Source organism: Oncorhynchus gorbuscha, linkage group LG05 (genome assembly GCF_021184085.1).
Source record: "Oncorhynchus gorbuscha isolate QuinsamMale2020 ecotype Even-year linkage group LG05, OgorEven_v1.0, whole genome shotgun sequence".
Lineage (NCBI taxonomy): Eukaryota > Metazoa > Chordata > Actinopteri > Salmoniformes > Salmonidae > Oncorhynchus > Oncorhynchus gorbuscha.
In genome coordinates, this window is record NC_060177.1 from 83,673,843 (window position 1) to 83,701,242 (window position 27,400).

General features: G+C 45.3%; 1 protein-coding gene across 1 annotated transcript in view; it reads right to left on the reverse strand.

Moving 5' to 3' along the window:
* Positions 1-827: 827 nt before the first annotated feature.
* LOC124035286 (nitric oxide synthase, brain-like) overlaps positions 828-27,400 on the reverse strand; it is a 103,723-nt gene continuing 77,150 nt past the window's right edge. Inside the window, 16 exon segments of the mRNA XM_046348744.1 lie at positions 828-1,465; positions 2,297-2,415; positions 6,569-6,763; positions 7,622-7,770; positions 8,011-8,132; positions 8,744-8,831; positions 9,272-9,482; positions 21,439-21,608; positions 22,129-22,240; positions 22,242-22,323; positions 23,960-24,038; positions 24,295-24,430; positions 25,214-25,388; positions 26,028-26,144; positions 26,620-26,678; positions 26,859-26,963. Of these exon segments, the coding sequence (XP_046204700.1) occupies positions 1,450-1,465; positions 2,297-2,415; positions 6,569-6,763; positions 7,622-7,770; positions 8,011-8,132; positions 8,744-8,831; positions 9,272-9,482; positions 21,439-21,608; positions 22,129-22,240; positions 22,242-22,323; positions 23,960-24,038; positions 24,295-24,430; positions 25,214-25,388; positions 26,028-26,144; positions 26,620-26,678; positions 26,859-26,963 (1,935 nt within the window). The 3' untranslated portion in view covers positions 828-1,449.

Below are 27,400 nucleotides of genomic sequence, written 5' to 3' on the forward strand. Positions count from 1 at the left end.
AGGCCATTTATCATATCTGATTAAGTCTGATTAAGTGGTGGCTCTCCCACAGGCACCAATGAATTAGCAGTTCATTGACTGTATACGAACCAGAAAAGAAGGAGCGCGTTGTATGTCTCACTTCCTTTTCCGTCTCTGGTAATGGTTGGCCAAGGACTGCAAGCAAAGTAAAGCAACCCAACCTCTTGATTCACTTAGAATCATGACTCCTTTCCTCACTCAGTTACCACTGGAAATATGTACCATATATGAAGTTATTTCAAAGCTACCAGACAGCACCCCAATACCTCAGTATTTGGTCTTAGTGAATAAATAGGAAGGCAGCCAGAGATATGTGCCATAGATCCCCCCCCCCCCTTGATAACATTGTATACCATTTAGAAGATGCAGAGCCCTCTAGATTATACGCATTTGTTTTTGTGTGTAATTGTTAAATATTGGCTATGAATGTATACAGAAGATACACATGCATAGGCACTAACCACTGGATGACATTTCAAACATTGCAATGGCTTTTGTCCACATTTGAATGCAGTTCCTGTTGGAAATCAGACCACAAAATAGGGAGAAAGCACTGCTACTCTTGACAGCCAGGCGGAGAGACAGAGAAACAAATGCATTTTGATGGACTGTCAAGGAAATCTGGTTCATAGTTCTTCACTGCACCCATTTATGTATTTTTTCTCTCTCTCTCTCTCTCTCTCTCTCTCTCTCTCTCTCTCTCTCTCTCTCTCTCTCTCTCTCTCTCTCTCTCTCTCTCTCTCTCTCTCTCTCTCTCTCTCTCTCTCTCTCTCTCTCTCTCTCACTCTCTCACTCTCTCTCTCTCTCTCTCTCTCTCTCTCTCTCTCTCTCTCTCTCTCTCTCAATAAAAAGAATACACACCAAAACAGGGTAGACCAGCTCAGACTGACAACATTTCAGCCTTGTACAGTATATGTTGAAATGCATTTGATTCAGTTGTTTGGGAATGGAACTTAGACTGAATCTCCAATCAAAGCATTGTGACCTTGTTCACCATAAGTAGTCCTGCAAATATAAAACTTTAGCAAAAGGGTTTGATTCTAACATTAAATAGCTAACAGTATATTTATGTACCAATATTGTCATCTTGCTCATGCATCAACAAAGAGGCTGGTATAATACTAGGTACACATTATTATGCATAATGAAATCAGAATGTAATGCATTTCGGAATAAACAAAAAAACGCATCTCAAAATTCTAAAAAAACAAAATATTTCAAACCTTGCTACAGACTAAGTGCAGAGCCTGACTGACCGTGATGAAGCTGAACTGGTATATAAAAAGAACAAACATTTTTTACAGTACAAAACTTGGCACAGTATTCTCGATCAGCTGTAGTGTCTGTCACTCGTTTCCCCGCCCCCCAGCGGCGTACGGCCCTTCCGATTGGTCCACATCAGAAAGCTCCAGAACCCCACTTACGGTTCTACGAGCAGAACACCCTGACAGAGAGGAGGAGAAGGAAGAGAGAGAGACAGACAGGCATTACCCATCCAGCTCACTCTGTAACAAGGCCTTTGATCACATACATTATTATTCCGATTTTTAATGAGGCATTGTGCAAACCAGACTTATTTCTTAATTCATATGACAAATGTATAAAAATGACGCTATTATCTTAAGGCGCAATCCGCAGTTCAAACAACAACAAAATGCCAACCTCCACTGTTTCGTTCAAAAGCTGAGGGACGGGGCTAGAGAAATGTAACCACTTTTAAATTCCTAGACAGAGCCATGGATGCAAGGACTGCCCATCCATGATATAAAAATTATGGTTTGAACCATGTTTTGAGGCTAAACAGTGTTTGCTTACAATTACATTGTTTACAAACGATGGAGTAAAACAAGCTTGTATTTTTGGCTCTGATGGGATACGACAGTGGAACTAAGCTCGAGGCATTTTTAAGTTATATTCTACAAGAATCAATGGGTGTATTCCATTAATTTCATAGTACAAAAAATGGATGTACCAATGGAAGATTGCCCCTTTATGAAACAATGGAATGGAATGATAGATATACGGAGTGAACGGAAAACACAACAGAGCCACTTGTATACACTGTGATCCGATTGGTTGAGTTGGATCTGGTTTCTATGGTTACCCATTCTGCATTTTGAAAACAGTCATAAACCAGACCAGAGACTGCATCTCCAGTGTAAATACAGCCTGCAGGTCCCTCCCACCAGTATGGCACAGTATGTAAAAACAGCAGAACAACAGGGGAACAACAGGGGAACACAGTGAAAGCTGCAGGGGTAAACTAAAGACTCACTCGTCAGAGTCCTTTTTGCTTTCCTCAATGTAGGCGATGGATTCCGAACGCAGCCGGTTGGTGACCTCGTACGTTCGCAGCGTGACACCGAAGATGTCCTCGTGATAACGGTTTTCGTCCTGCGAGGAGAGAAGATAAGGCGTGTGTGTAATAAAATGGCCACAGGATTACGCCATAGAAGAAGTGAGGTTAGATGAGTACAGGAAGATTAAATAGATACAGTGGGATCGGTGGGGACAGAGAGGAAAGACAGATACAGTGGGATCAGTGGGGACAGAGAGGAAAGACAGATACAGTGGGATCAGTGGGGACAGAGAGGAAAGACAGACAGTGGGATCAGTGGGGACAGAGAGGAAAGACAGATACAGTGGGATCAGTGGGGACAGTGGGGACAGAGAGGAAAGACAGATACAGTGGGATCAGTGGGGACAGAGAGGAAAGACAGATACAGTGGGATCAGTGGGGACAGAGAGGAAAGACAGATACAGTGGGATCAGTGGGGACAGAGAGGAAAGACAGATACAGTGGGATCAGTGGGGACAGAGAGGAAAGACAGATACAGTGGGATCAGTGGGGACAGAGAGGAAAGACAGATACAGTGGGATCAGTGGGGACAGAGAGGAAAGACAGATACAGTGGGATCAGTGGGGACAGAGAGGAAAGACAGATACAGTGGGATCAGTGGGGACAGAGAGGAAAGACAGACAGTGGGATCAGTGGGGACAGAGAGGAAAGACAGATACAGTGGGATCAGTGGGGACAGAGAGGAAAGACAGATACAGTGGGATCAGTGGGGACAGAGAGGAAAGACAGACAGTGGGATCGGTGGGGACAGAGAGGAAAGACAGATACAGTGGGATCAGTGGGGACAGAGAGGAAAGACAGATACAGTGGGATCAGTGGGGACAGAGAGGAAAGACAGATACAGTGGGATCAGTGGGGACAGAGAGGAAAGACAGATACAGTGGGATCAGTGGGGACAGAGAGGAAAGACAGATACAGTGGGATCAGTGGGGACAGAGAGGAAAGACAGATACAGTGGGATCAGTGGGGACAGAGAGGAAAGACAGATACAGTGGGATCAGTGGGGACAGAGAGGAAAGACAGATACAGTGGGATCAGTGGGGACAGAGAGGAAAGACAGATACAGTGGGATCAGTGGGGACAGAGAGGAAAGACAGATACAGTGGGATCAGTGGGGACAGAGAGGAAAGACAGACAGTGGGATCAGTGGGGACAGAGAGGAAAGACAGACACAGTGGGATCAGTGGGGACAGAGAGGAAAGACAGATACAGTGGGATCAGTGGGGACAGAGAGGAAAGACAGATACAGTGGGATCAGTGGGGACAGAGAGGAAAGACAGATACAGTGGGATCAGTGGGGACAGAGAGGAAAGACAGATACAGTGGGATCAGTGGGGACAGAGAGGAAAGACAGATACAGTGGGATCAGTGGGGACAGAGAGGAAAGACAGATACAGTGGGATCAGTGGGGACAGTGGGGACAGAGAGGAAAGACAGATACAGTGGGATCAGTGGGGACAGAGAGGAAAGACAGATACAGTGGGATCAGTGGGGACAGAGAGGAAAGACAGATACAGTGGGATCAGTGGGGACAGAGGGGGAAGACAGATACAGTGGGATCAGTGGGGACAGAGGGGGAAGACAGATACAGTGGGATCAGTGGGGACAGAGAGGAAAGACAGATACAGTGGGATCAGTGGGGACAGAGGGGGAAGACAGATACAGTGGGATCAGTGGGGACAGAGGGGGAAGACAGATACAGTGGGATCAGTGGGGACAGAGAGGAAAGACAGATACAGTGGGATCGGTGGGGACAGAGAGGAAAGACAGATACAGTGGGATCGGTGGGGACAGAGAGGAAAGACAGATACAGTGGGATCAGTGGGGACAGAGAGGAAAGACAGATACAGTGGGATCAGTGGGGACAGAGAGGAAAGACAGATACAGTGGGATCAGTGGGGACAGAGAGGAAAGACAGATACAGTGGGATCAGTGGGGACAGAGAGGAAAGACAGATACAGTGGGATCAGTGGGGACAGAGAGGAAAGACAGATACAGTGGGATCAGTGGGGACAGAGAGGAAAGACAGATACAGTGGGATCAGTGGGGACAGAGAGGAAAGACAGATACAGTGGGATCAGTGGGGACAGAGAGGAAAGACAGATACAGTGGGATCAGTGGGGACAGAGAGGAAAGACAGATACAGTGGGATCAGTGGGGACAGAGAGGAAAGACAGATACAGTGGGATCAGTGGGGACAGAGAGGAAAGACAGATACAGTGGGATCAGTGGGGACAGAGAGGAAAGACAGATACAGTGGGATCAGTGGGGACAGAGAGGAAAGACAGATACAGTGGGATCAGTGGGGACAGAGAGGAAAGACAGATACAGTGGGATCAGTGGGGACAGAGAGGAAAGACAGATACAGTGGGATCAGTGGGGACAGAGAGGAAAGACAGATACAGTGGGATCAGTGGGGACAGAGAGGAAAGACAGATACAGTGGGATCAGTGGGGACAGAGAGGAAAGACAGACACAGTGGGATCAGTGGGGACAGAGAGGAAAGACAGATACAGTGGGATCAGTGGGGACAGAGAGGAAAGACAGACAGTGGGATCAGTGGGGACAGAGAGGAAAGACAGATACAGTGGGATCAGTGGGGACAGAGAGGAAAGACAGACAGTGGGATCAGTGGGGACAGAGAGGAAAGACAGACACAGTGGGATCAGTGGGGACAGAGAGGAAAGACAGATACAGTGGGATCAGTGGGGACAGAGAGGAAAGACAGACACAGTGGGATCAGTGGGGACAGAGAGGAAAGACAGATACAGTGGGATCAGTGGGGACAGAGAGGAAAGACAGACCGTGGGATCAGTGGGGACAGAGAGGAAAGACAGATACAGTGGGATCAGTGGGGACAGAGAGGAAAGACAGACACAGTGGGATCAGTGGGGACAGAGAGGAAAGACAGATACAGTGGGATCAGTGGGGACAGAGGGGGAAGACAGATACAGTGGGATCAGTGGGGACAGAGAGGAAAGACAGATACAGTGGGATCAGTGGGGACAGAGGGGGAAGACAGATACAGTGGGATCAGTGGGGACAGAGAGGAAAGACAGATACAGTGGGATCAGTGGGGACAGAGAGGAAAGACAGACAGTGGGATCAGTGGGGACAGAGAGGAAAGACAGATACAGTGGGATCAGTGGGGACAGAGAGGAAAGACAGATACAGTGGGATCAGTGGGGACAGAGAGGAAAGACAGACAGTGGGATCAGTGGGGACAGAGAGGAAAGACAGATACAGTGGGATCAGTGGGGACAGAGAGGAAAGACAGACAGTGGGATCAGTGGGGACAGAGAGGAAAGACAGATACAGTGGGATCAGTGGGGACAGAGAGGAAAGACAGATACAGTGGGATCAGTGGGGACAGAGAGGAAAGACAGACACAGTGGGATCAGTGGGGACAGAGAGGAAAGACAGATACAGTGGGATCAGTGGGGACAGAGGGGGAAGACAGATACAGTGGGATCAGTGGGGACAGAGAGGAAAGACAGATACAGTGGGATCAGTGGGGACAGAGAGGAAAGACAGATACAGTGGGATCAGTGGGGACAGAGGGGGAAGACAGATACAGTGGGATCAGTGGGGACAGAGAGGAAAGACAGATACAGTGGGATCAGTGGGGACAGAGGGGGAAGACGGATACAGTGCAGTGCAATGTACAGTACGGTCCAGCATTGTCTTGAAACATGTTTTCAATAGCCAGAGCTTTGGATAAAACCGTTTCTTAGTTGATCATTATCATTTAAAAATGAGTTTGATTATATACCCCTCTTCTGTTAAGTCAATAGTGATCCAGCCATTCTGCTCATGTGGATCTTCGATTCCAGTCTTTCATGTACAGTATTGATAGTCTGTACAGTTGGTTGTCTGGTGGTCTTTACCCATTTTGCTTATTCAAATCTTTGAAACGTGCGTTTCGGGTTTCTCTTTCTTTGAGTCGGTAATGTAACAACCTTTTTTGAATCCCACCAAACAAATCCTGAACGTGTCTGAATGTGTCTGTCCTATTCTGAAAACCGTCCATAAGAAGGTGTAATCTGCCAATGTCCAAATCACATGACTTACATTTACTCTGTACTTTATGTGTCAGTCAGTTACTCGTTCAGTCAGTCGTTCAGTCAGTCAGCTAGATTAGTTAGTTAGTTAGTTTAGTGTTCAGGATAGCGAAACCTATTGTCATACTCTGAGTTTGCTGATGTAGAACCCAGCGTCCTCCAGCGTCATGTTTCCCTGCAGTTTGATGATCTGCTGGACGGTCTTGAGGACGTCCCCGGCCATACCGACGTCCCCACACACGTAGATGTGTCCTCCCTCTTCCTTCAGGCACTGGTACACAGTCTCGGACAGCTGCTCACAAAGCACATCCTGCACATATGTCTGTGTCAGAGAGCGACAGGAGAAAGAGGGATTTAATCAGATGGAGAGAACTACAGGGTCAAAGAGAGTGGAAGGCAACAAACAGATTGTAGAGAGAACTACAGGGTCAAAGAGAGTGGAAGGCAACAAACAGATTGTAGAGAGAACTACAGGGTCAAAGAGAGTGGAAGGCAACAAACACATTGTAGAGAGAACTACAGGGTCAAAGAGAGTGGAAGGCAACAAACACATTGTAGAGAGAACTACAGGGTCAAAGAGAGTGGAAGGCAACAAACACATTGTAGAGAGAACTACAGGGTCAAAGAGAGTGGAAGGCAACAAACACATTGTAGAGAGAACTACAGGGTCAAAGAGAGTGGAAGGCAACAAACACATTGTAGAGAGAACTACAGGGTCAAAGAGAGTGGAAGGCAACAAACACATTGTAGCGATGGAACATCGAGTTTGTTTAGAATCCTACATACATGGTGGCGTGTGTGAGGACAGTATTTTACAACCGGAAGAACGTAACAGTGGGAGTCAAGCACAGGAGGCTGGTGGCACCTGAATTGGGGAGAACAGGCTCGTGGCAATGACTGGAGCGGAATGGGTGGAATGATATCAAATACATCAACCACATGGTTTCCAGTTGTTTTATTCCATTCCATCTCCTCCGTTCCCAGACCTCATTATGAGCCCCTCAGCAGCCTCATGTGGCGTCAAGCGAAAAGACAAACACAGGGATAGAGATATCCATAGGTTTTATTTAGAAATCCACTTTCTAATCTCCCACATGGCCTCTGTCTATGTTGCTGTGTCTCTACGGCCAACGACACATTGTCACGTTTAAAGTCAAAATGGGACTAAGGTTAACAGTACCTTAGGTCTGCCAGGCTCTCTGGAGTAGGCTGTGTACAGCTCTTTGAACACGTCCTTGTTCTTAGCCTGGATTGTCTCCTCCTTGTAGATGTGGTCTATCTGGGGCTGGCGACATCCAAACACCAGGATCATAGGGCAGGATTTGATCCCTACGGAAGCAAACACCACCGTACTTCACTTTTCACTGAACTATACATGTTTTAGAGTCGTCTAAAGACTACAGTGTTTATTTATGAAGTTCTGTCTGTAATGTTGAATAGGCACAAGTGATACTGGCTGCACAGTGAGTGGTTCATTTGACATTTTTATTAAAAGTCATTATCGAATAATTCCCACATGCAAGAATTAGGATCAAGTGTGTGAATGCTTTTCCTTTTTTGTACACAAACCCTTTTGTTCATAGTCAAATAGTTTCTGTTCCCAGAAGCTTCTGAATGGGGCGATCCCAGTGCCTGGACCGACTAGGATACACGGAGCTCTGTGGTCCTTTGGCAATCGGAACGTAGGCGCACTAGAATCAGACATTTGATCAAGACATTTTTAATTAAGAGCACTAGATTCAAAGCATCTTTTTCATCAGAAATGACAATTGAAGGCATACCATAAAACATTAAAATAATACATGTACCAAATGATTGTAGATCATTTCTAATAACTAGAATCAACTAGAATCAAAGCATTTTTCTTTATCTTAAAATGTCTTGATACGTAGCCTTTATGTTGCATTCTACAATCATTTGGTACATTTATTATTTTAATGTTTTATGGTATGCCTTCAATTGTAATTTCTGATTAAGAAAAATGCTTGGATTCTAGCTTGGATCAGAAATTAAAATGTAACAGAAGAAACAACCATTTTAGTCAATGATTGTAGAGTACACCATATTTGAGTCAATGTTGGATATGAATCATATGGTATAATCATGTGCAGTGTTGTGACCTGCACTGACATAGAGCTGAGTCAGTACATATCAATACACACCATATAACAATCAATGTTGACGTTTGTTATAGTCCAAACCACCACTTACAATCATAGAACATGTCATGTATTCATTCCATAAGAGTAAAGCAATCATGCAACAACAACACACAAACACAAAAAGAAGTACAATGTTATACCCTCTGACAAAACAGGGGACCATTTCTTCTGCCTCTATTCTGTTGAGCCATGATGAACATACTCCATGGTGGATCGGGCCCTCTCCATCTGAAATGAGACAATTACCCATCATCCACTTGACCGGCATACCTCCTCCTCTCCAAACTAACACTGAAGTAGAGGACACATAATGCAGTTCCCAGGGCTAAGGGCATTTGTCTCCAGATTAGAGAAATTACTGTAATTTAACCATCATCCTCAGCTTCACACACCTTACATCATATTGCGCGCACATACAAATGCATCTCTGAGAAATCATAACCTTTACCATATGTAGGGGAAATAACCTGAGATTAGTGTCTAGGGGTAACTTTACACTTGTAAACACCACGTAACCTAGCGACAGCCCTTACCTCTAGTGTTGTAGAGCCTCATGCCATAACCACGCTGAAAAGACTAGGAACATGTAAAACTGACTAGATCAGTGTCTATGAGGGAACTTCATCCTGCTCCCGTAAACCCAACACAGCCTAGTGCCCAGCCCTTACCCCTGGTTTTGTATGACACTACGGCTACGGTGAGGTGAATCTCCCCTGGGTGGACGTCTGGTGAGGAGCTGATAGAATAGTATCTGGGCTGGAGCAGGGGTAGCTGGGTTAACAGCAGGGTAGAGGGCATTTGGATGGAGGGAAACTCATCCAACACCTCCACCATGGTTGGGTTGTTATACCACTTCCACTTCTCATACTCCTGCAAGCCCTGAGAGGAGAGGAGTAGGAAAGGAGAGGAGAGAGGTGGAGAGGAGAGAGATGGAGCAGAGGAGTGGAAAAGGAGAGAAAGGGGAGGAGAGAAATAGTAAAGGAAAGGAGTGGAGAGAGGTGGATGAGAGGAGAAGGAGAAGAGAAAGGTGGAGGAGAGGAGTAGAAAAGGAGAGGAGAGTAGAGAGGTGGAGGAGAGGAGTTGGAGAAGAGGAGTTGGAGAGGAGAGTAGGAAAGGAGAGAAATAGTAAAGGAAAGGAGTGGAGAGAGGTGGATGAGAGGAGAAGGAGAAGAGAAAGGTGGAGGAGAGGAGTAGAAAAGGAGAGGAGAGTAGAGAGGTGGAGGAGAGGAGTTGGAGAAGAGGAGTTGGAGAGGAGAGTAGGAAAGGAGAGGAGGAGATGAGTGGAAAATGAGAGAGGTGGAGGAGAAGAGTAGGAAAGGAGAGGAGAGAAATAGTAAAGGAAAGGAGGAGATAGAGATGGAGAGGAGAGAGATGGAGCAGAGGAGTGGAAAATGAGAGAGGCGGAGGAGAAGAGTAGGAAAGGAGAGGAGAGAAATAGTAAAGGAAAGGAGGGGAGAGAGGTGGAGGAGAGGAGTAGAAAAGGAGAGGAGAGTAGAGAGGTGGAGGAGAGGAGTTGGAGAAGAGGAGTTGGAGAGGAGAGTAGGAAATGAGAGGAGGAGAGGAGTGGAAAATGAGAGAGGTGGAGGAGAAGAGTAGGAAAGGAGAGGAGAGAAATAGTAAAGGAAAGGAGGGGAGAGAGGTGGAGGAGAGGAGTAGGAGAGGAGAAAGGTGGAGGAGAGGAGTAGAAAAGGAGAGGAGAGTAGAGAGGTTGAGGAGAGGAGTTGGAGTGGAGAGTAGGAAAGGAGAGGAGAGAAGTAGGAAAGGAAAGGAGAGAGGTGAAGAAGAGGTATGTTAATGTAATGTGCATTTAATATATAAGGAGCCATGCTAAAGAAAATGTATTGCTTCAGAGAAAATGAGTTATTATGAATGTTTCTCCAACTCCACACACCTGGTGGAGAAGATAAGAGGTGAGACACATATTTCAGTCAGACAACTCACAACAATCTCCTGATGTGATGATGACATTATGTATGATTTTGACATATTTTGGGCTTTCCGGCTTCAGTCATTATCTAAATTTCAAATCAAATGAAATGTTATTTGTCACATGCACCAAATAGAACAGGTTACAGTGAAATGCTTACTGACAAGCCCTTAACTGTCACGCCTTGGTCATTGTATTTTGTGTTTTTGTTATATGTTTGGGTAGGCCAGGGTGTGACATGGGTTTATATGTTGTATTCGTATTGGGGTTTGTATTATTTGGGATCGCGGCTGATTAGGGGTGGGGTTAGGCTTGGCTGCCTGAGGCGATTCTCAATCAGAGTCAGGTGCTTGTCGTTGTCTCTGATTGGGAACCGTATTTAGGCAGCCTGATTTTCGCTTTGTATTTCGTGGGTGTTTGTTTCTATCTTTGTGTAGTTTTCACCAGATAGACTGTAATAAGTTTCACGTTCCGTTCTGTTGTTTTTGTATTTAATATTCAGTTATTTCATGTACCGCGATTCATTTCATTAAAGTCATGAGTAACCAACACGCTGCATTTCGGTCCGACTCTCTTTCTTCAACAGACGAACGCCGTTACAGAAACACCCACCGCTCACGGACCGAGCAGTGTGTAAACTGGCAGGAGCTAAAGGAGGACGTTATGGAAGGTAAAGGTATGGAGTATACGACGTGGGAAGAAATCGACAGGTGGGCGGCCGACCCAGAGAGAGTGCAGGCGCCCGCCTGGGATTCGCTTCAGCAGTGCGAAGAGGGCTACAGGCGAATGGATTCAAAAAGGAAAACACGGTGACGCAGAGCGAAAACCGAAAGTAACCCCCAATTATTTATTGGGGGAGGGCGCAGAGAGAGAGTGGCTGAGTCAGGGTTCAGACCTGAGCCAACTCTCCCTGTTAATCGTGAAGAGCAGTTTTTTATTTTATTTTTTTATTTCACCTTTATTTAACCAGGTAGGCTAGTTGAGAACAGGTTCTCATTTGCAACTGCGACCTGGCCAAGATAAAGCATAGCAGTGTGAACAGACAACACAGAGTTACACATGGAGTAAACAATTAACAAGTCAATAACACAGAGAAGAAAAGGGGAGTCTATATACAATGTGTGCAAAAGGCATGAGGAGGTAGGCGAATAATTACAATATTGCAGATTAACAATGGAGTGATAAATGATCATGTACAGGTAGAGATATTGGTGTGCAAAAGAGCAGAAAAGTAAATAAATAAAAACTGTGGGGATGAGGTAGGTGAAAATGGGTGTGCTATTTACCAATAGATTATGTACAGCTGCAGCGATCGGTTAGCTGCTCAGCTAGCTGATGTTTGAAGTTGGTGAGGGAGATAAAAGTCTCCAACTTCAGCGATTTTTGCAATTCGTTCCAGTCACAGGCAGCAGAGTACTGGAACGAAAGGCGGCCGAATGAGGTGTTGGCTTTAGGGATGATCAATGAGATACACCTGCTGGAGCGCGTGCTACGCATGGGTGTTGCCATCGTGACCAGTGAGCTGAGATAAGGCGGAGCTTTGCCTAGAATGGCCTTGTAGATGACCTGAAGCCAGTGGGTCTGGCGACGAATATGTAGCGAGGGCCAGCCGACTAGAGCATACAAGTCGCAGTGGTGGGTAGTATAAGGTGCTTTAGTGACAAAACGGATGGCACTGTGATAAACTGCATCCAGTTTGCTGAGTAGAGTGTTGGAAGCAATTTTGTAGATGACGTCGCCGAAGTCGAGGATCGGTAGGATAGTCAGTTTTACTACGGTAAGCTTGGCAGCGTGAGTGAAGGAGGCTTTGTTGAATAGAAAGCCGATTCTTGATTTGATTTTCGATTGGAGATGTTTGATATGGGTCTGGAAGGAGAGTTTGCAGTCTAGCCAGACACCTAGATACTTATAGGTGTCCACATATTCAAGGTCGGAGCCATCCAGTGTGGTGATGCTAGTCGGGCATGCGGGTGCAGGCAGCGATCGGTTGAAAAGCATGCATTTGGTTTTACTAGCGTTTAAGAGCAGTTGGAGGCCATGGAAGGAGTGTTGTATGGCATTGAAGCTCGATTGGAGGTTAGATAGCACAGTGTCCAATGACGGGCCGAAAGTGTATACAATGGTGTCGTCTGCGTAGAGGTGGATCAGGGAATCGCCCGCAGCAAGAGCAACATCATTGATATATACAGAGAAAAGAGTCGGCCCGAGAATTGAACCCTGTGGCACCCCCATAGAGACTGCTAGAGGACCGGACAACATGCCCTCCGATTTGACACACTGAACTCTGTCTGCAAAGTAATTGGTGAACCAGGCAAGGCAGTCATCCGAAAAACCGAGGCTACTGAGTCTGCCGATAAGAATATGGTGATTGACAGAGTCAAAAGCCTTGGCAAGGTCGATGAAGACGGCTGCACAGTATTGTATTTTATCGATGGCGGTTATGATGTCGTTCAGTACCTTGAGTGTGGCTGAGGTGCACCCGTGACCGGCTCGGAAACCGGATTGCATAGCGGAGAAGGTACGGTGGGATTCGAGATGGTCAGTCACCTGTTTGTTGACTTGGCTTTCGAAGACCTTAGATAGGCAGGGCAGGATGGATATAGGTCTGTAACAGTTTGGGTCCAGGGTGTCACCCCCTTTGAAGAGGGGGATGACTGCGGCAGCTTTCCAGTCCTTGGGGATCTCAGACGATATGAAAGAGAGGTTGAACAGGCTGGTAATAGGGGTTGCGACATTGGCGGCGGATAGTTTCAGTGGGAGAGGCTGCACCACTTGGAGAATTGGACATGGGAGGAGGAATTAGACAGTAAAGGACCCTGGGCTCAGCCTGGAGAATATCGCCGTCCCAAGGAAGAAATAGAAGCAGCTAAAGCAGAGAGGCTCTGGTATGAGGAGGCAGCACGGCGACGCGGTTGGAAGCCGGAAAAGCAGCCCAAAAAAAATATTGGGGGGGGCCTAGAAGGGAGTATGTTTATGCCAGGTAGGAGACCTGCGCAAACTCCCTGTGCTCACCGTTGGGCTAGAAAGACCGGGCAGGCACCGTGTTATGCTATGGAGCGCACGGTGTTTCCAGTGCGGGTGCAGAGCCAGGTGCAGCACATACCAGCCCTTCCTATTGGCCGGGCTAGAGTGGGCATCGAGCCAGGTAAGCTTGGGCAGGCTCGGTACTCAAGAGCTCCAGTGCGCCTGCACGGTCCGGTCTAACCAGAGCCACCTCTACACACCAGTCCTCCGGTAGCAGCTCCCCGCACCAGGCTTCCTGTGCGTGTCCTCGATCCAGTACCACCAGTTCAAGGACCACGCACCAGGCCTCCAGTGCGCCTCGCCTGTTCAGCGCAGCCAGCGCTTTTCTCCTCTCCTGCGCTGTCGGAGTCTCCCGCCTGTTTAGCACAGCCAGAGCCTTTCTCCTCTCCTGCGCTGCCGGAGTCTCCAGTCTGCCCAGCGCCGCCAGTGCTCCCAGTCTGCCCAGCGCCGCCAGTGCTCCCAGTCTGCCCAGCGCCGCCAGTGCTCCCAGTCTGCCCAGCTCCGCCAGTGCTCCCAGTCTGCCCAGCGCCGCCAGTGCTCCCAGTCTGCCCAGCGCCGCCAGTGCTCCCAGTCTGCCCAGCGCCGCCAGACAACCAGTCTCTTCCAGATCTGCCAGACAACCAGTCTCTTCCAGATCTGCCAGACAACCAGTCTCTTCCAGATCTGCCAGACAACCAGTCTCTTCCAGATCTACTTGTCAACCTGAATCTTCCAGTTCCGCCAGCCAGCCAGGATTTACCGGAGCCTACTACCTGCCTGAGCTTCCTCTCAGTACTGGGCTTCCTCTCAGTACTGGGCTTCCTCTCAGTACTGGGCTTCCTCTCAGTACTGGGCTTCCCCTCAGTCCCGGGCTGCCCCTCAGTCCCGGGCTTCCCCTCAGTCCCGGGCTGCCCCTCAGTCCCGGGCTGCTTCTGTCCCGAGCTACCCCTCTGTCCCGAGCTGCTCCTCTGTCCCGAGCTGCCCCTCTGTCCCGAGATGCGCCTCTGTCCCGAGCTGCCCCTCTGTCCCGAGCTGCCCCTCTGTCCTGAGCTGCCCCTCTGTCCTGAGCTGCCCCTCAGTTATGTGGGGATCTGGGTGAGGACTATTAGGCCATGGTCGGCGGAGAAGGTGGATTATCCCAAGACGCGAAGGGGAGGAACAAGGACATTAATGGAGTGAGGTCCACGTCCCGAGCCAGAACCGCCACCATGGTTACAGTGAAATGCTTACTGACAAGCCCTTAACTGTCACGCCTTGGTCATTGTATTTTGTGTTTTTGTTATATGTTTGGGTAGGCCAGGGTGTGACATGGGTTTATATGTTGTATTCGTATTGGGGTTTGTATTATTTGGGATCGCGGCTGATTAGGGGTGGGGTTAGGCTTGGCTGCCTGAGGCGATTCTCAATCAGAGTCAGGTGCTTGTCGTTGTCTCTGATTGGGAACCGTATTTAGGCAGCCTGACTTTCGCTTTGTATTTCGTGGGTGTTTGTTCCTATCTCTGTGTTGTAGTCACCAGATAGGCTGTAATAAGTTTCACGTTCCGTTCTGTTGTTTTTGTATTTAGTAATCAGTTATTTCATGTACCGCGATTCATTTCATTAAAGTCATGAGTAACCAACACGCTGCATTTCGGTCCGACTCTCTTTCTTCAACAGACGAACGCCGTTACATTAACCAACAATGCAGGTTGAAGAACAGCCGGAGCCTGAGTACCTTGTGTAAGCCACAGACACTGGGAGTCACGCAGGTCAACCGGGACGTAGAAAAGTAGCAAGGATAGCGGGTAGCTGAAGATCCCACTGTGGCTTGATGTCTGTTTTTTATTTCAATGTTTCTCTTTTTTCCCTCTTTGTTTTTTTTAGAGTGAGTTGAACCACAAAGAGTGAGGCACTCACTCACCTGGCCTGAACAACATAATGTTTTAAGACATTCACCAAAATTGACATTTTTGAACTGTGGGAGTCTCTGTATGGGGAGAAAATGTGTCTGAGGGTTACCGGGCGCAGGGCTTAAATTCTATGGCGTCTGTGCAAGCTAAAACTTGTCTACTCTAAGGTTATTTTCAACAAGCGCAAAGTGCTTCAAAATGGTTTTCAATCATGTAGAGGAAGGCATTCATGTCTTTTTGTGGTAAACATATTGAATACACGGGTCAATTGTGCCTTGAGCACAGGGTGCCTCCGTTTTGCGATAAAGTGGAAATTCACAGCTACTGTGTTGACAAGAAGAACGCATTCAACAGGGAGACATTCAAAAGGTTTACATTTTGGGGTTGAAGAATTCGCATGACAATAAAGCAAGACGTAAAAACCAAGATGATGCTTTTATTTCCACCTTCCCAACAAGTATTTGTACCTCTGTTTACTGTGCTCACTGTCTGTGAAAAAAGGCATAAAACGCTTGAAGGATCTAATGAATACTAATCAAATTAATTACCTTAGCAGTCCTTTGTGGCTCAGTTCGTTAAAGTATAGTGCTGGTAACACCAGAGTCATGGGTTGGTTAAAGTATTGTGCTGGTAACACCAGAGTCATGGGTTGGTTAAAGCATAGTGCTAGTAACACCAGAGTCATGGGTTGGTTAAAGCATAGTCTTGGTAACACCAGAGTCGAGTCATGGGTTGGTTAAAGCATAGTGATGGTAACACCAGAGTCATGGGTTGGTTAAAGCATAGTGCTAGTAACACCAGAGTCATGGGTTGGTTAAAGCATAGTGATGGTAACACCAGAGTCATGAGTTCGTTAAAGCATAGTGCTGGTAACACCAGAGTCATGGGTTGGTTAAAGCATAGTGATGGTAACACCAGAGTCATGGGTTGGTTAAAGCATAGTGCTAGTAACACCAGAGTCATGGGTTGGTTAAAGCATAGTGATGGTAACACCAGAGTCATGAGTTCGTTAAAGCATAGTGCTGGTAACACCAGAGTCATGGGTTGGTTAAAGCATAGTGATGGTAACACCAGAGTCATGGGTTGGTTAAATCATAGTGATGGTAACACCAGAGTCATGGGTTGGTTAAAGCATAGTGATGGTAACACCAGAGTCATGGGTTGGTTAAAGCATAGTGATGGTAACACCAGAGTCATGGGTTGGTTAAAGCATAGTGCTAGTAACACCAGACTCATGGGTTGGTTAAAGCATAGTGATGGTAACATCAGAGTCATGGGTTGGTTAAAGCATAGTGCTGGTAACACCAGAGTCGAGTCATGGGTTGGTTAAAGCAAAGTGCTGGTAACACCAGAGTCATGGGTTGGTTAAAGCATAGTGCTGGTAACACCAGAGTCATGGGTTGGTTAAAGCATAGTGCTGGTAACACCAGAATCATGGGTTGGTTAAAGCATAGTGTTATAACACCAGAGTCATGGGTTGGTAACACCAGAGTCATGGGTTGGTTAAAGCATATTGCTAGTAACACCAGAGTCATGGGTTGGTTAAAGCATAGTGATGGTAACACCAGAGTCATGGGTTGGTTAAAGCATAGTGCTGGTAACACCAGAGTCATGGGTTGGTTAAAGCATAGTGCTGGTAACACCAGAGTCATGGGTTGGTTAAAGTATTGTGCTGGTAACACAAGAGTCATGGGTTGGTTAAAGCATAGTGCTAGTAACACCAGAGTCATGGGTTGGTTAAAGCATAGTCTTGGTAACACCAGAGTCGAGTCATGGGTTGGTTAAAGCATAGTGATGGTAACACCAGAGTCATGGGTTGGTTAAAGCATAGTGCTAGTAACACCAGAGTCATGGGTTGGTTAAAGCATAGTGATGGTAACACCAGAGTCATGAGTTCGTTAAAGCATAGTGCTGGTAACACCAGAGTCATGGGTTGGTTAAAGCATAGTGATGGTAACACCAGAGTCATGGGTTGGTTAAAGCATAGTGCTAGTAACACCAGAGTCATGGGTTGGTTAAAGCATAGTGATGGTAACACCAGAGTCATGAGTTCGTTAAAGCATAGTGCTGGTAACACCAGAGTCATGGGTTGGTTAAAGCATAGTGATGGTAACACCAGAGTCATGGGTTGGTTAAATCATAGTGATGGTAACACCAGAGTCATGGGTTGGTTAAAGCATAGTGATGGTAACACCAGAGTCATGGGTTGGTTAAAGCATAGTGATGGTAACACCAGAGTCATGGGTTGGTTAAAGCATAGTGCTAGTAACACCAGACTCATGGGTTGGTTAAAGCATAGTGATGGTAACATCAGAGTCATGGGTTGGTTAAAGCATAGTGCTGGTAACACCAGAGTCGAGTCATGGGTTGGTTAAAGCAAAGTGCTGGTAACACCAGAGTCATGGGTTGGTTAAAGCATAGTGCTGGTAACACCAGAGTCATGGGTTGGTTAAAGCATAGTGCTGGTAACACCAGAATCATGGGTTGGTTAAAGCATAGTGTTATAACACCAGAGTCATGGGTTGGTAACACCAGAGTCATGGGTTGGTTAAAGCATATTGCTAGTAACACCAGAGTCATGGGTTGGTTAAAGCATAGTGATGGTAACACCAGAGTCATGGGTTGGTTAAAGCATAGTGCTGGTAACACCAGAGTCATGGGTTGGTTAAAGCATAGTGCTGGTAACACCAGAGTCATGGTTTGGTTAAAGCATAGTGTTGGTAACACCAGAGTCATGGGTTGGTTAAAGCAAAGTGATGGTAACACCAGAGTCATGGGTTGGTTAAAGCATAGTGATGGTAACACCAGAGTCATGGGTTGGTTAAAGCATAGTGATGGTAACACCAGAGTCATGGGTTGGTTAAAGCATAGTGATGGTAACACCAGAGTCATGGGTTGGTTAAAGCAGAGTGCTAGTAACACCAGACTCATGGGTTGGTTAAAGCATAGTGATGGTAACATCAGAGTCATGGGTTGGTTAAAGCATAGTGTTGGTAACACCAGAGTCATGGGTTGGTTAAAGCATAGTGCTAGTAACACCATAGTCATGGGTTGGTTAAAGCATAGTGCTGGTAACACCAGAGTCATGGGTTGGTTAAAGCATAGTGCTAGTAACACCATAGTCATGGGTTGGTTAAAGCATAGTGCTAGTAACACCATAGTCATGGGTTGGTTAAAGCATAGTGTTGGTAACACTAGAGTCATGGGTTGGTAACACCAGAGTCATGGGTTGGGTAAAGCATAGTGCTAGTAACACCATAGTCATGGGTTGGTTAAAGCATAGTGCTGGTAACACCAGAGTCATGGGTTGGTTAAAGCACAGTGCTACCAATACCAAAGTTGTGGGTTCAATTCCCACTGGGGTCAAACATAGTGAAATGCACTCACTGTACAGTAAGTCACTTTGAGTTAAAAGTGTCTGCTACTTCAAATATAAACATGTTGTGTTATTCTATCCTGTGGAATATATGCATTATTAAAAATAAAATCACAATGGACCTACAAATATGCAATGTACCAGGGTCTTCCTAGCACTGAATTTCTTCAGGTAAAACTGAACTGTCTAATTTGACCAGTTTCCCACAGCAGGGAAATCTACACACAATCTACTCCATAATGACAAAACAATAACAGTTTTTTCAAAACTATTCAGACCCTTTACTCAATACTTTGTTGAAGCACCTTAGGCAGCAATTACAGCCTCGAGTCTTCTTGGGTGTGGCGCTACAAGCTTGGCACGCATGTATTTAGGGAGTTTCTCCCATTCTTCTCTGCAGATACTCTCAAGCTCTGTCAGGTTGGATGGGGAGCATTTCTGCACAGCTATTTTCTGGTCTCTCCAGAGATGTTCAAGTCCGGGATCTGGCTGGGTCACTCAAGGACATTCAGAGACATTGGATCGATCTCTTGTTGAAAGGTTAACCTTCGTCCCAGTCGGAGATCCTGAGCGCTCTGGAGCAGGTTGTCATCATGGATCTCTCTGTACTTCACTCCGTTCATCTTTCCCTCAATCCTGACTAGTCTCCCAGTCCCTGCCACTGAAAAACATCCCCACAGTATGAATCTGCCACCACCATGGTTCACTGTAGGGATGGTGCCAGGTTTCCTCCAGACGTTACGCTTGGCATTCAGGCCAAAGAGTTCAATCTTGTTTTCATCAGACCAGATAATCTTGTTTCTCATGGTCTGAGAGTCTTTAGGGGCCTTTTAGCAAACTCCAAGTGGGCTGTCATGTGCCTTTTACTGAGGAGTGGCTTCCATCTGGCCACTCTACCATAAAAGCCTGATTGGTGGAGTGCTGCAGATATGGGTGTCCATCTGGAAAGTTTCCACTTTATTCTAGGGGACCTTCAATGCTGCAGACATTTTTTGGTACCCTTTCCCATATCTGTGCCTCGACGCAATCCTGTCTCAGAGCTCTACGGACAATTCCTTCAACCTCATGGCTTGGTTTTTTGCTCTGACATGCACTATCAACTGTGGGATCTTACAAATAAATGCCTCATGAGCTCAGTTCAACTGTCTAACCACATCAGAACCCAAAATATAAGCTTGTTTACTCCAATGTTTGTAACAATGTAAACGTAAATAAACACAGTATAGCTTCAAATCATTGGGCTCTATTCAATCCGTATAACGGATATTCAGCTTTCCAGTGTGATTGAAATGTAAAGGTAATGTCCAATAGGAAATGAGGAAAATACCTTAACATTTCTAACGCTTCAGCAATACAGATTGAATATAGGCCATGGTTAACACTATGATTTTGATATCATAAATAGTCAGTCCTCGCATCCATACCCGTCTCTATGAAGTTGAGAGTGGTTACATTTCTTCAGGCCCTCTCTCAGCTTTTTACCAAAACAGAGGCAGGGTGGCCGCTTTGTTATTGTTTTAATTAAGGATTCTAGCTTTAATTTACATTTTTGTAGGTGTTGATACATTTTTCTTTAGGGCCAATCAAGTCAAGTCTGACATTTTAAACTGGGAATTACAAACAGGAGTATCATTCACACCAAAAATCTGAGGGGGCACAAAGTATGTGAGGATGGCTTGGGGTGGTCTGGAGGAGGGCTAAATTGGAGAATTTTTAATTTTTCAAATACCTGAAACACCTTATTCCTGCAATCTAAAGCCATAATCATTATGCTTAATTCTATGTAAAAAAAAAATATATATATATATCTAAAGTAATTTTCGGCATATTAAAGCATACCTCTTGAGCTGTCTGTATCCTCCTGACTGATGGTTATTTTTTATAGGAACTAAATATGCTTATCTGCATCTCTGCTAAAATCTGGGTAAAATATTGAAAGGAATGCGAGTCTTATTCAGTATATAGTTATTGCTTGCTTTTCTATATTCTAACGTTGCCAGCAGACATTCCAGCTAAGATAATTAGACAAGCTAGCTACTCTTGCTAGCTAGTTATACGGTTAGGAGATTGGGAACCTATCTGGGCTAAAGCCAACTTCATAAAATTGCTAGGTAGCTTGTAGTATTACAGATTTGTTATTTATTTTTTAAACAGGACAAATATGAGGGGACACATGCCCCTGTGCCCCCCTATGGGCATGATGACTCTGATTACAAACTTTAGGAGTCTTTTAAAGCATGTTCTGCTTTGAACGTTGCAGATTGTAGGAGTACATTGCAAAGGCGACCTCTTGACTCTGGAGGATCGACTGGTGGACCTTTTAACATACTGAGTAACACTCAAGGATATAAGGTACATAGGACCTTCATTTGGCCACTCTTTTATTGCTGCGCTTTGTGATTTATATAAATTCATTGAAAACCCACAAAACCCACGGTTATATTAACAGTATTGCACTTTTCATGTAGTCTACTTTTAGCCAGCTAATAGCCTAACAACCGATCATACAACATTATGGACTAGACATTCAAATCCTGTTGCTGCAGGATTATTTTGCTGTGACAATATGAGTCAAATTAAGATCCTACATCTGTACATATGGTGAAACATACAGACTATATGGTTAGAACCGTTCATTACCTTACTGAGGGTCTCTAGCTTCTTCCTCTGCTTGTCGTTAGTGGCCAAGGAGGCAAACTGCTGTAGCAGGACTGGGCTGGGGGGCGTGGTGATATCCAGGAAGTACTGGAAGGCCTGGTAGATGGTGCAAGGGGGGAACCGAGGTTCCTCCAGCCAGTTACTGATCACACCTTCAGATGGAGAAAACAAGCACAAAAGTACATTTGATGGACAGTCTTATCAAGAGCGACATACAGGAGCAATTATGGTTGAGTGCCTTGCTCAAGGGCATATCAACTGTTGTTTTTTTTTCTTCACCTAGTTGGCTCTGGGATTCAAACCAGTGACGTTTCAGTTACTGGCCTAACGCTCTTAACCGCTAGGCTTCCTTCCGCCCCCTTAGAACAAGATCAGTATTTATTCTTGTGCATCAATAATATAACACCACAATAGCATGGTGTATGAGTATCCTACACGACTTGTGAATGCCAGTGTAAAATGTTAAGCACCGCTTAAAAAAAAAAAGTATTTGAGCATTAAATAGTCAAGTATACTGTACACTGTGCATAATGTAAACCACCATAAATCCTCCTAATAAGACCTGTATATCCAATATCAAACTCTGTTTGTTCTTTATTGTCTAATATTGAATGAAGAGCATGGAGGGCTTCCTAAATACAAGTTATATACATAACATAGAGTTCGACTAACCCAGTGCTGTGTTCCTCTCTTCCAGGAACTCCACCTTAACGATTTGATTGACAGGTGGACCGTCCTCTAGTTTCTCAATGAGGGCCGTAATCAGGTCCTCATGGTTGCCAGGGGAAGATGCCCAGATGGTCGCCGGGCTGGTACGCCAGTCTGTCCTCGTTATTTGTGTGGAGTCTAACAAATATGGTGGAGCGACTGCTAGGGGATTCAGAACTGTGGTTACAGTTGGTGGTTACAGTTTGTGGTTACAGTTGTGGTTAGAGTTTTTGACTAGAGTTCGGGGTTAGAGTTTGTGGCTAGAGTTTGGGGTTACAGTTTTGCGTTACAGTTTGTGGTTAGAGTTTAGGGTTAGAGTTTGTAGTTATAGTTTGTGGTTAGAGTTTGTGACTAGAGTTTGGGGTTAGAGTTTGTAGTTAGAGTTTGGAATTAGAGTTTGTAAACAGTGTACAGTTTGTGGCTAGAGTTTGGGGTTAGAGTTTGTTGTTACAGTTTGGGGTTAGAGTTGTGGGTTAAAGTTTGGGGTTAGAGTTTAGGGTTAGAGTTTGGGGTTAGAGTTTGTAAACATTGTATAGCTTGTGGTTAGAGTTTGGGGTTAGAGTGTAGTTACAGTTTGTGGCTAGAGTTTGGGGTTACAGTTTGGGGTTAGAGTTTGGGGTTAGAGTTTGTAGTTACAGTTTAGGGTTAGAGTTTGGGGTTAGAGTTTGTAGTTACAGTTTGGGGTTAGAGTTTTGGGTTAAAGTTTTGGGTTAATGTTTGTGGCTAGAGTTTGAGGTTAGAGTTTGGGGTTACAGTTTGGGGTTAGAGTTTGGGGTTAGAGTTTGTAGTTACAGTTTGGGGTTAGAGTTTTGGGTTAAAGTTTGTGGCTAGATTTTGAGGTTAGAGTTTGGGGTTACAGTTTGGGGTTAGAGTTTGTAGTTACAGTTTAGGGTTAGAGTTTGGGGTTAGAGTTTGTAATTACAGTTTGGGGTTAGAGTTTTGGGTTAAAGTTTGGGGTTAGAGTTTGTAGTTACAGTTTGCAGTTAGAGTTTGTCATTACAGTTTGGGGTTAGAGTTTTGGGTTAGAGTTTGGGGTTAGAGTTTGTAGTTACAGTTTGCAGTTAGAGTTTGTAATTACAATTTGGGGTTAGAGTTTGGGGTGAGAGTTTTGGGTTAAAGTTTGTGGCTAGAGTTTGAGGTTAGAGTTTGGGGTTAGAGTTTGTAATTACAGTTTGGGGTTAGAGTTTGGGGTTAGAGTTTAGGGTTAGAGTTTGGGGTTAGAGTTTGTAAACATTGTACAGTTTGTGGTTAGAGTTTGGGGTTAGAGTGTAGTTACAGTTTGTGGCTAGAGTTTGGGGTTACAGTTTTGGGTTAGAGTTTGGGGTTACAGTTTAGGGTTAGAGTTTGAGGCTAGAGTTGGGGCTAGAGTTTGGGATTAGAGTTCAGGGTTAGAGTTTAGGGTTAGAGTTTGGGGTTAGAGTTTTGGGGTTAGAGTTTGTAAACATTGTACAGTTTGTGGTTAGAGTTTGGGGTCAGAGTTTGTAGTTACAGTTTGTGGCTAGAGTTTGGGGTTAGAGTTTATAATTACAGTTTGGGGTTAGAGTTTGGCGATAGAGTTTTGGGTTAGAGTTTGGGGTTAGAGTTTAGGGTTAGTGTTTGGGGTTAGAGTTTGTAGTTACAGTTTGTAAACATTGTACAGTTTGTAGTTAGAGTTTGGGGTTAGTTTGTAGTTACAGTTTGTAAACATTGTACAGTTTGGGATTATAGCATCTCCTATCAAGCGAGGCTAGAGTAAAATCATAAAACATACTTATTGAGCTAGCTATAGAATACTGTGAGAACAAAATCTACCCACTTGGATGTCGAACTCTGGAGGTTTTCACTCTGTATGATCTTGGCTCCATAGACCTTCTTCTTGTGGATGCTGTATAATGCTGTTGAAGGACACATTCACAAAAGTTCATCAATGAAAGCATTTGAGCAATTCTATACTGTACTGTAACATATTCACTTTGATCAGATAAATAGACTCCTTTTTCCACCCTTTAAATATCATGACACTTGCTTATGAATTATTTGTGAAGTATATAGGCCTTATAAAGGGTTTGTAAAGGCTTCATAAGATGATATATATTTTTAAAGCTATGTTTTGTTTAAAGTGAGACAGAGCTTTGAATGAAACCTTTATACCTTGTGTTAGGGCAGGGGCCTCAGCTGTGTATGTGAGGCGGAACCTGCTCTTCTTCCAGCTACGGTCGTTACTGATCAAAGAATCATGTGCCTTCTCGATGTTCACATCACCGATGCAGAACACATCACAGGCAGCCTTGACAAACAGACACAACCACAGGCGTTTATAAGGACAGGTATTCAAAGCTTTGCTTGTTTAACAGCACATTTTAGACCACATTCGGAACTCTATCTTTCACAGCTGATAGGCTTTTTACAGATGCATTTTGAGCGGTTTATAAAGATGAATAATGCACTAAATGCAGAAATGAACCTCCTGGTCTGCACATAAACATAAGATCATCATCCCCACTGTCAAGGTCTGGCTGCCTGAAGCATTAGCTCAACAAAGAACGCATGAATCAACAGGCTGTCAGAGTGTGCGGGGTTGTTCCTAATTTACTACTGAACATAACTCTACAGACCATGCAGACACCTGTAGGCACGTCATACATCACACCACGTGTGCCAGAATTCTCTGACGAAAGTATTGTTCTGTGGAGCCCATTATTAAGACCATTACCGCTATTGATTTGATTTCATTCAGACAACCATGCAAAGGTATTGCTCAAAAGAGCTGTGTGTGCATGTCTGTGTGCACGCGGACGTGTAGGCCTTCATGCGTGTGAGTGAGTGTGTTCCGTGCTGCACAAGGACTCCCCCCAGTCACCCCACCTAGAAAACCTTCTTGGACCAGGACCCCCCAGTCACCCCACCTAGAAAACCTTCTTGGTCCAGGCCTCCCCAGTCACCCCACCCTGAAAACCTTCTTGACCCAGGCCTCCCCAGTCACCCCACCTTGAAAACCTTCTTGGCCCAGGACTCCCCAGTTACACCTCCTTGAAAACTGTCTTGGCCCAGGACTCCCCAGTCACCCCACCTTGAAAACCTTCTTGGCCCAGTTTCTGAAGGACTCCTCCTGGCCACACAGCTCATCTCCCTCCCCCATGCGTAGGATGCGCTCCCCCCCCAGTTCCTCGAACAGCGTGTCCACAGCGTGGGCAAAAGCACAGAAGTGTGGGTATGCCCTGGAGCCAAGGCCAAACACTGAGAACCTGGAAAAAAAAAGAGAGAGAGAAAGAGTGAGAGAGAGCGAGAGCACGCGCGCGCGCGCGCGAGAGAGAGAGAGAGAGAGAGAGAGAGAGAGAGAGAGAGAGAGAGAGAGAGAGAGAGAGAGAGAGTGAAAGATTGAAAGATTGAAAGAGTGAAAGAGAGATGCACACAGGCACACACACACACTCAGAGTTTAAATTGATTTGATTCAGACAACCATACAAGGGAATTGCTCAAAAGAGCTTATTTCTTCCTCCCTCTGTCTTCTCAGAACACTATACAGACAGGCAGTATAAAGGGATGAGTTATCACTTCGTCTGATGTTTTCTATGTTATCTTGCACCAGATGGCCCCTGTCTGTGTTAGTAAAAAGGAGACATTTCCACCCCCATGCAGCCATCAAAACCCAGGTTTAATAAGCAGTCCAAGACGTCTTTGGGTTCTCTTCAGGGCTTTGTCTCCCTGTCGTAGCTTGGCTATCATCTATACTCACAAGTCTGTCGTTTTTTGTTAACCAGTTCAAATCAGTTTCAGCACAATGCGAAAAATATATTTGAATTTAACCATACCAATATTTTTTGACAATCAGATTGCACTTCAACCCACATCGGCCAAATACAAAGTTGGCTAGCTTACTGTACCTGACGTTGGCGAGGGGTCCGGTGCTCTCGAAGTTGACCCTGGGCTCGGGTTCGTCGCTGGACGATTTGCGGGTGTCTGAGTAGGACGACACGCTGTTGAAACGGACCTTGTAACTCCTGACAGAGAGGCAGATACAGGGATAGCATGTACACTCAGTATAGAATACTACTTCACTAGTCCATTGCAGAGACAGAAATATTTTCTTCTGCTGTCCTCCCAACGACTTCAGACAAGACACAACGCATCATTTTGGGAGGAGTACAAGACCTGCCGCAGTGCAGAATCTGTGGAGCAATTTTAGGGGTTAAGTATGTTACTCAAGGGCATAAGGACAGGAGATAGTACACTCACTACAAAAAAAACCATCTCAGTTAAGTGTTGAGTAATGCTGTCCATCTGTATGAGGATGTCTGTGACCTTTACTGTAGCCATGATTACATCCCAAATGGCTCCCTATTCCCTATATAGTACACTACCCACTCCATGGAACCCTGGTCAAAAGTAGTGCACTATATAGGGAATAGGGTGCCATTTGGGATGTGTACCAAGTCAACATTCTCTGGTTGAATGGGCCCAGATGGTTGAACTCACTTTCTGTCCTCTGTGTTGGATGTAGGATGTCTCATTTCCATCAAGGCAGCTCCAAATTTCTACACAAACAGGAAGATGGTCAATAGTCTATCGCCTGCAGGTTAAACAACATATACATGGTACATGCTGCACATTGCTGTGGGAATTAAACACACACACGCAGGTAAACACACTCAACCGCACGCATGCACACGTGCAGGTACACACACAAACTAACACACTGTACTGGCCAATCCTACCTCTCCATTTTCGGGTGGATCTCCGTTGCCAAATGTACTGGTCACGGCCAACACCAGTGTTTCATGCTCCAGATCCACCATGTCGTATTCATCCATTGACATCACCTGTAGTCGTGAAACATGTGTGTCAATAAAGCTGCCCACATTTCATACATTCACTTAATGTGTGTGAACCAGAGTCATTTTGAAATGAAGTGAAAACACATATTTTCAGAAAACAAAATGGCAGATTTTCAAGACCCAAAAAATACTCAGAGTGATATCAAAAAAATAACAGTCATATAGTGCCTTCGGAAAGTATCCAGACCCCTTGACTTTTACCCCCAAAAATTATGTTACAGCATTATTCTAAAATGTTTCAAATAAATAAAAATCCTCAACAATCTACACCATACCTCATAATGACAAAGTGAAAACAGTATCTTGTTTAATTTTTGTATATTTTTTTAACCTTTATTTAACCAGGCAAGTCAGTTAAGAACTAATTCTTATTTTCAATGACGGCCTAGGAACAGTGGGTTAACTGCCTGTTCAGGGGCAGA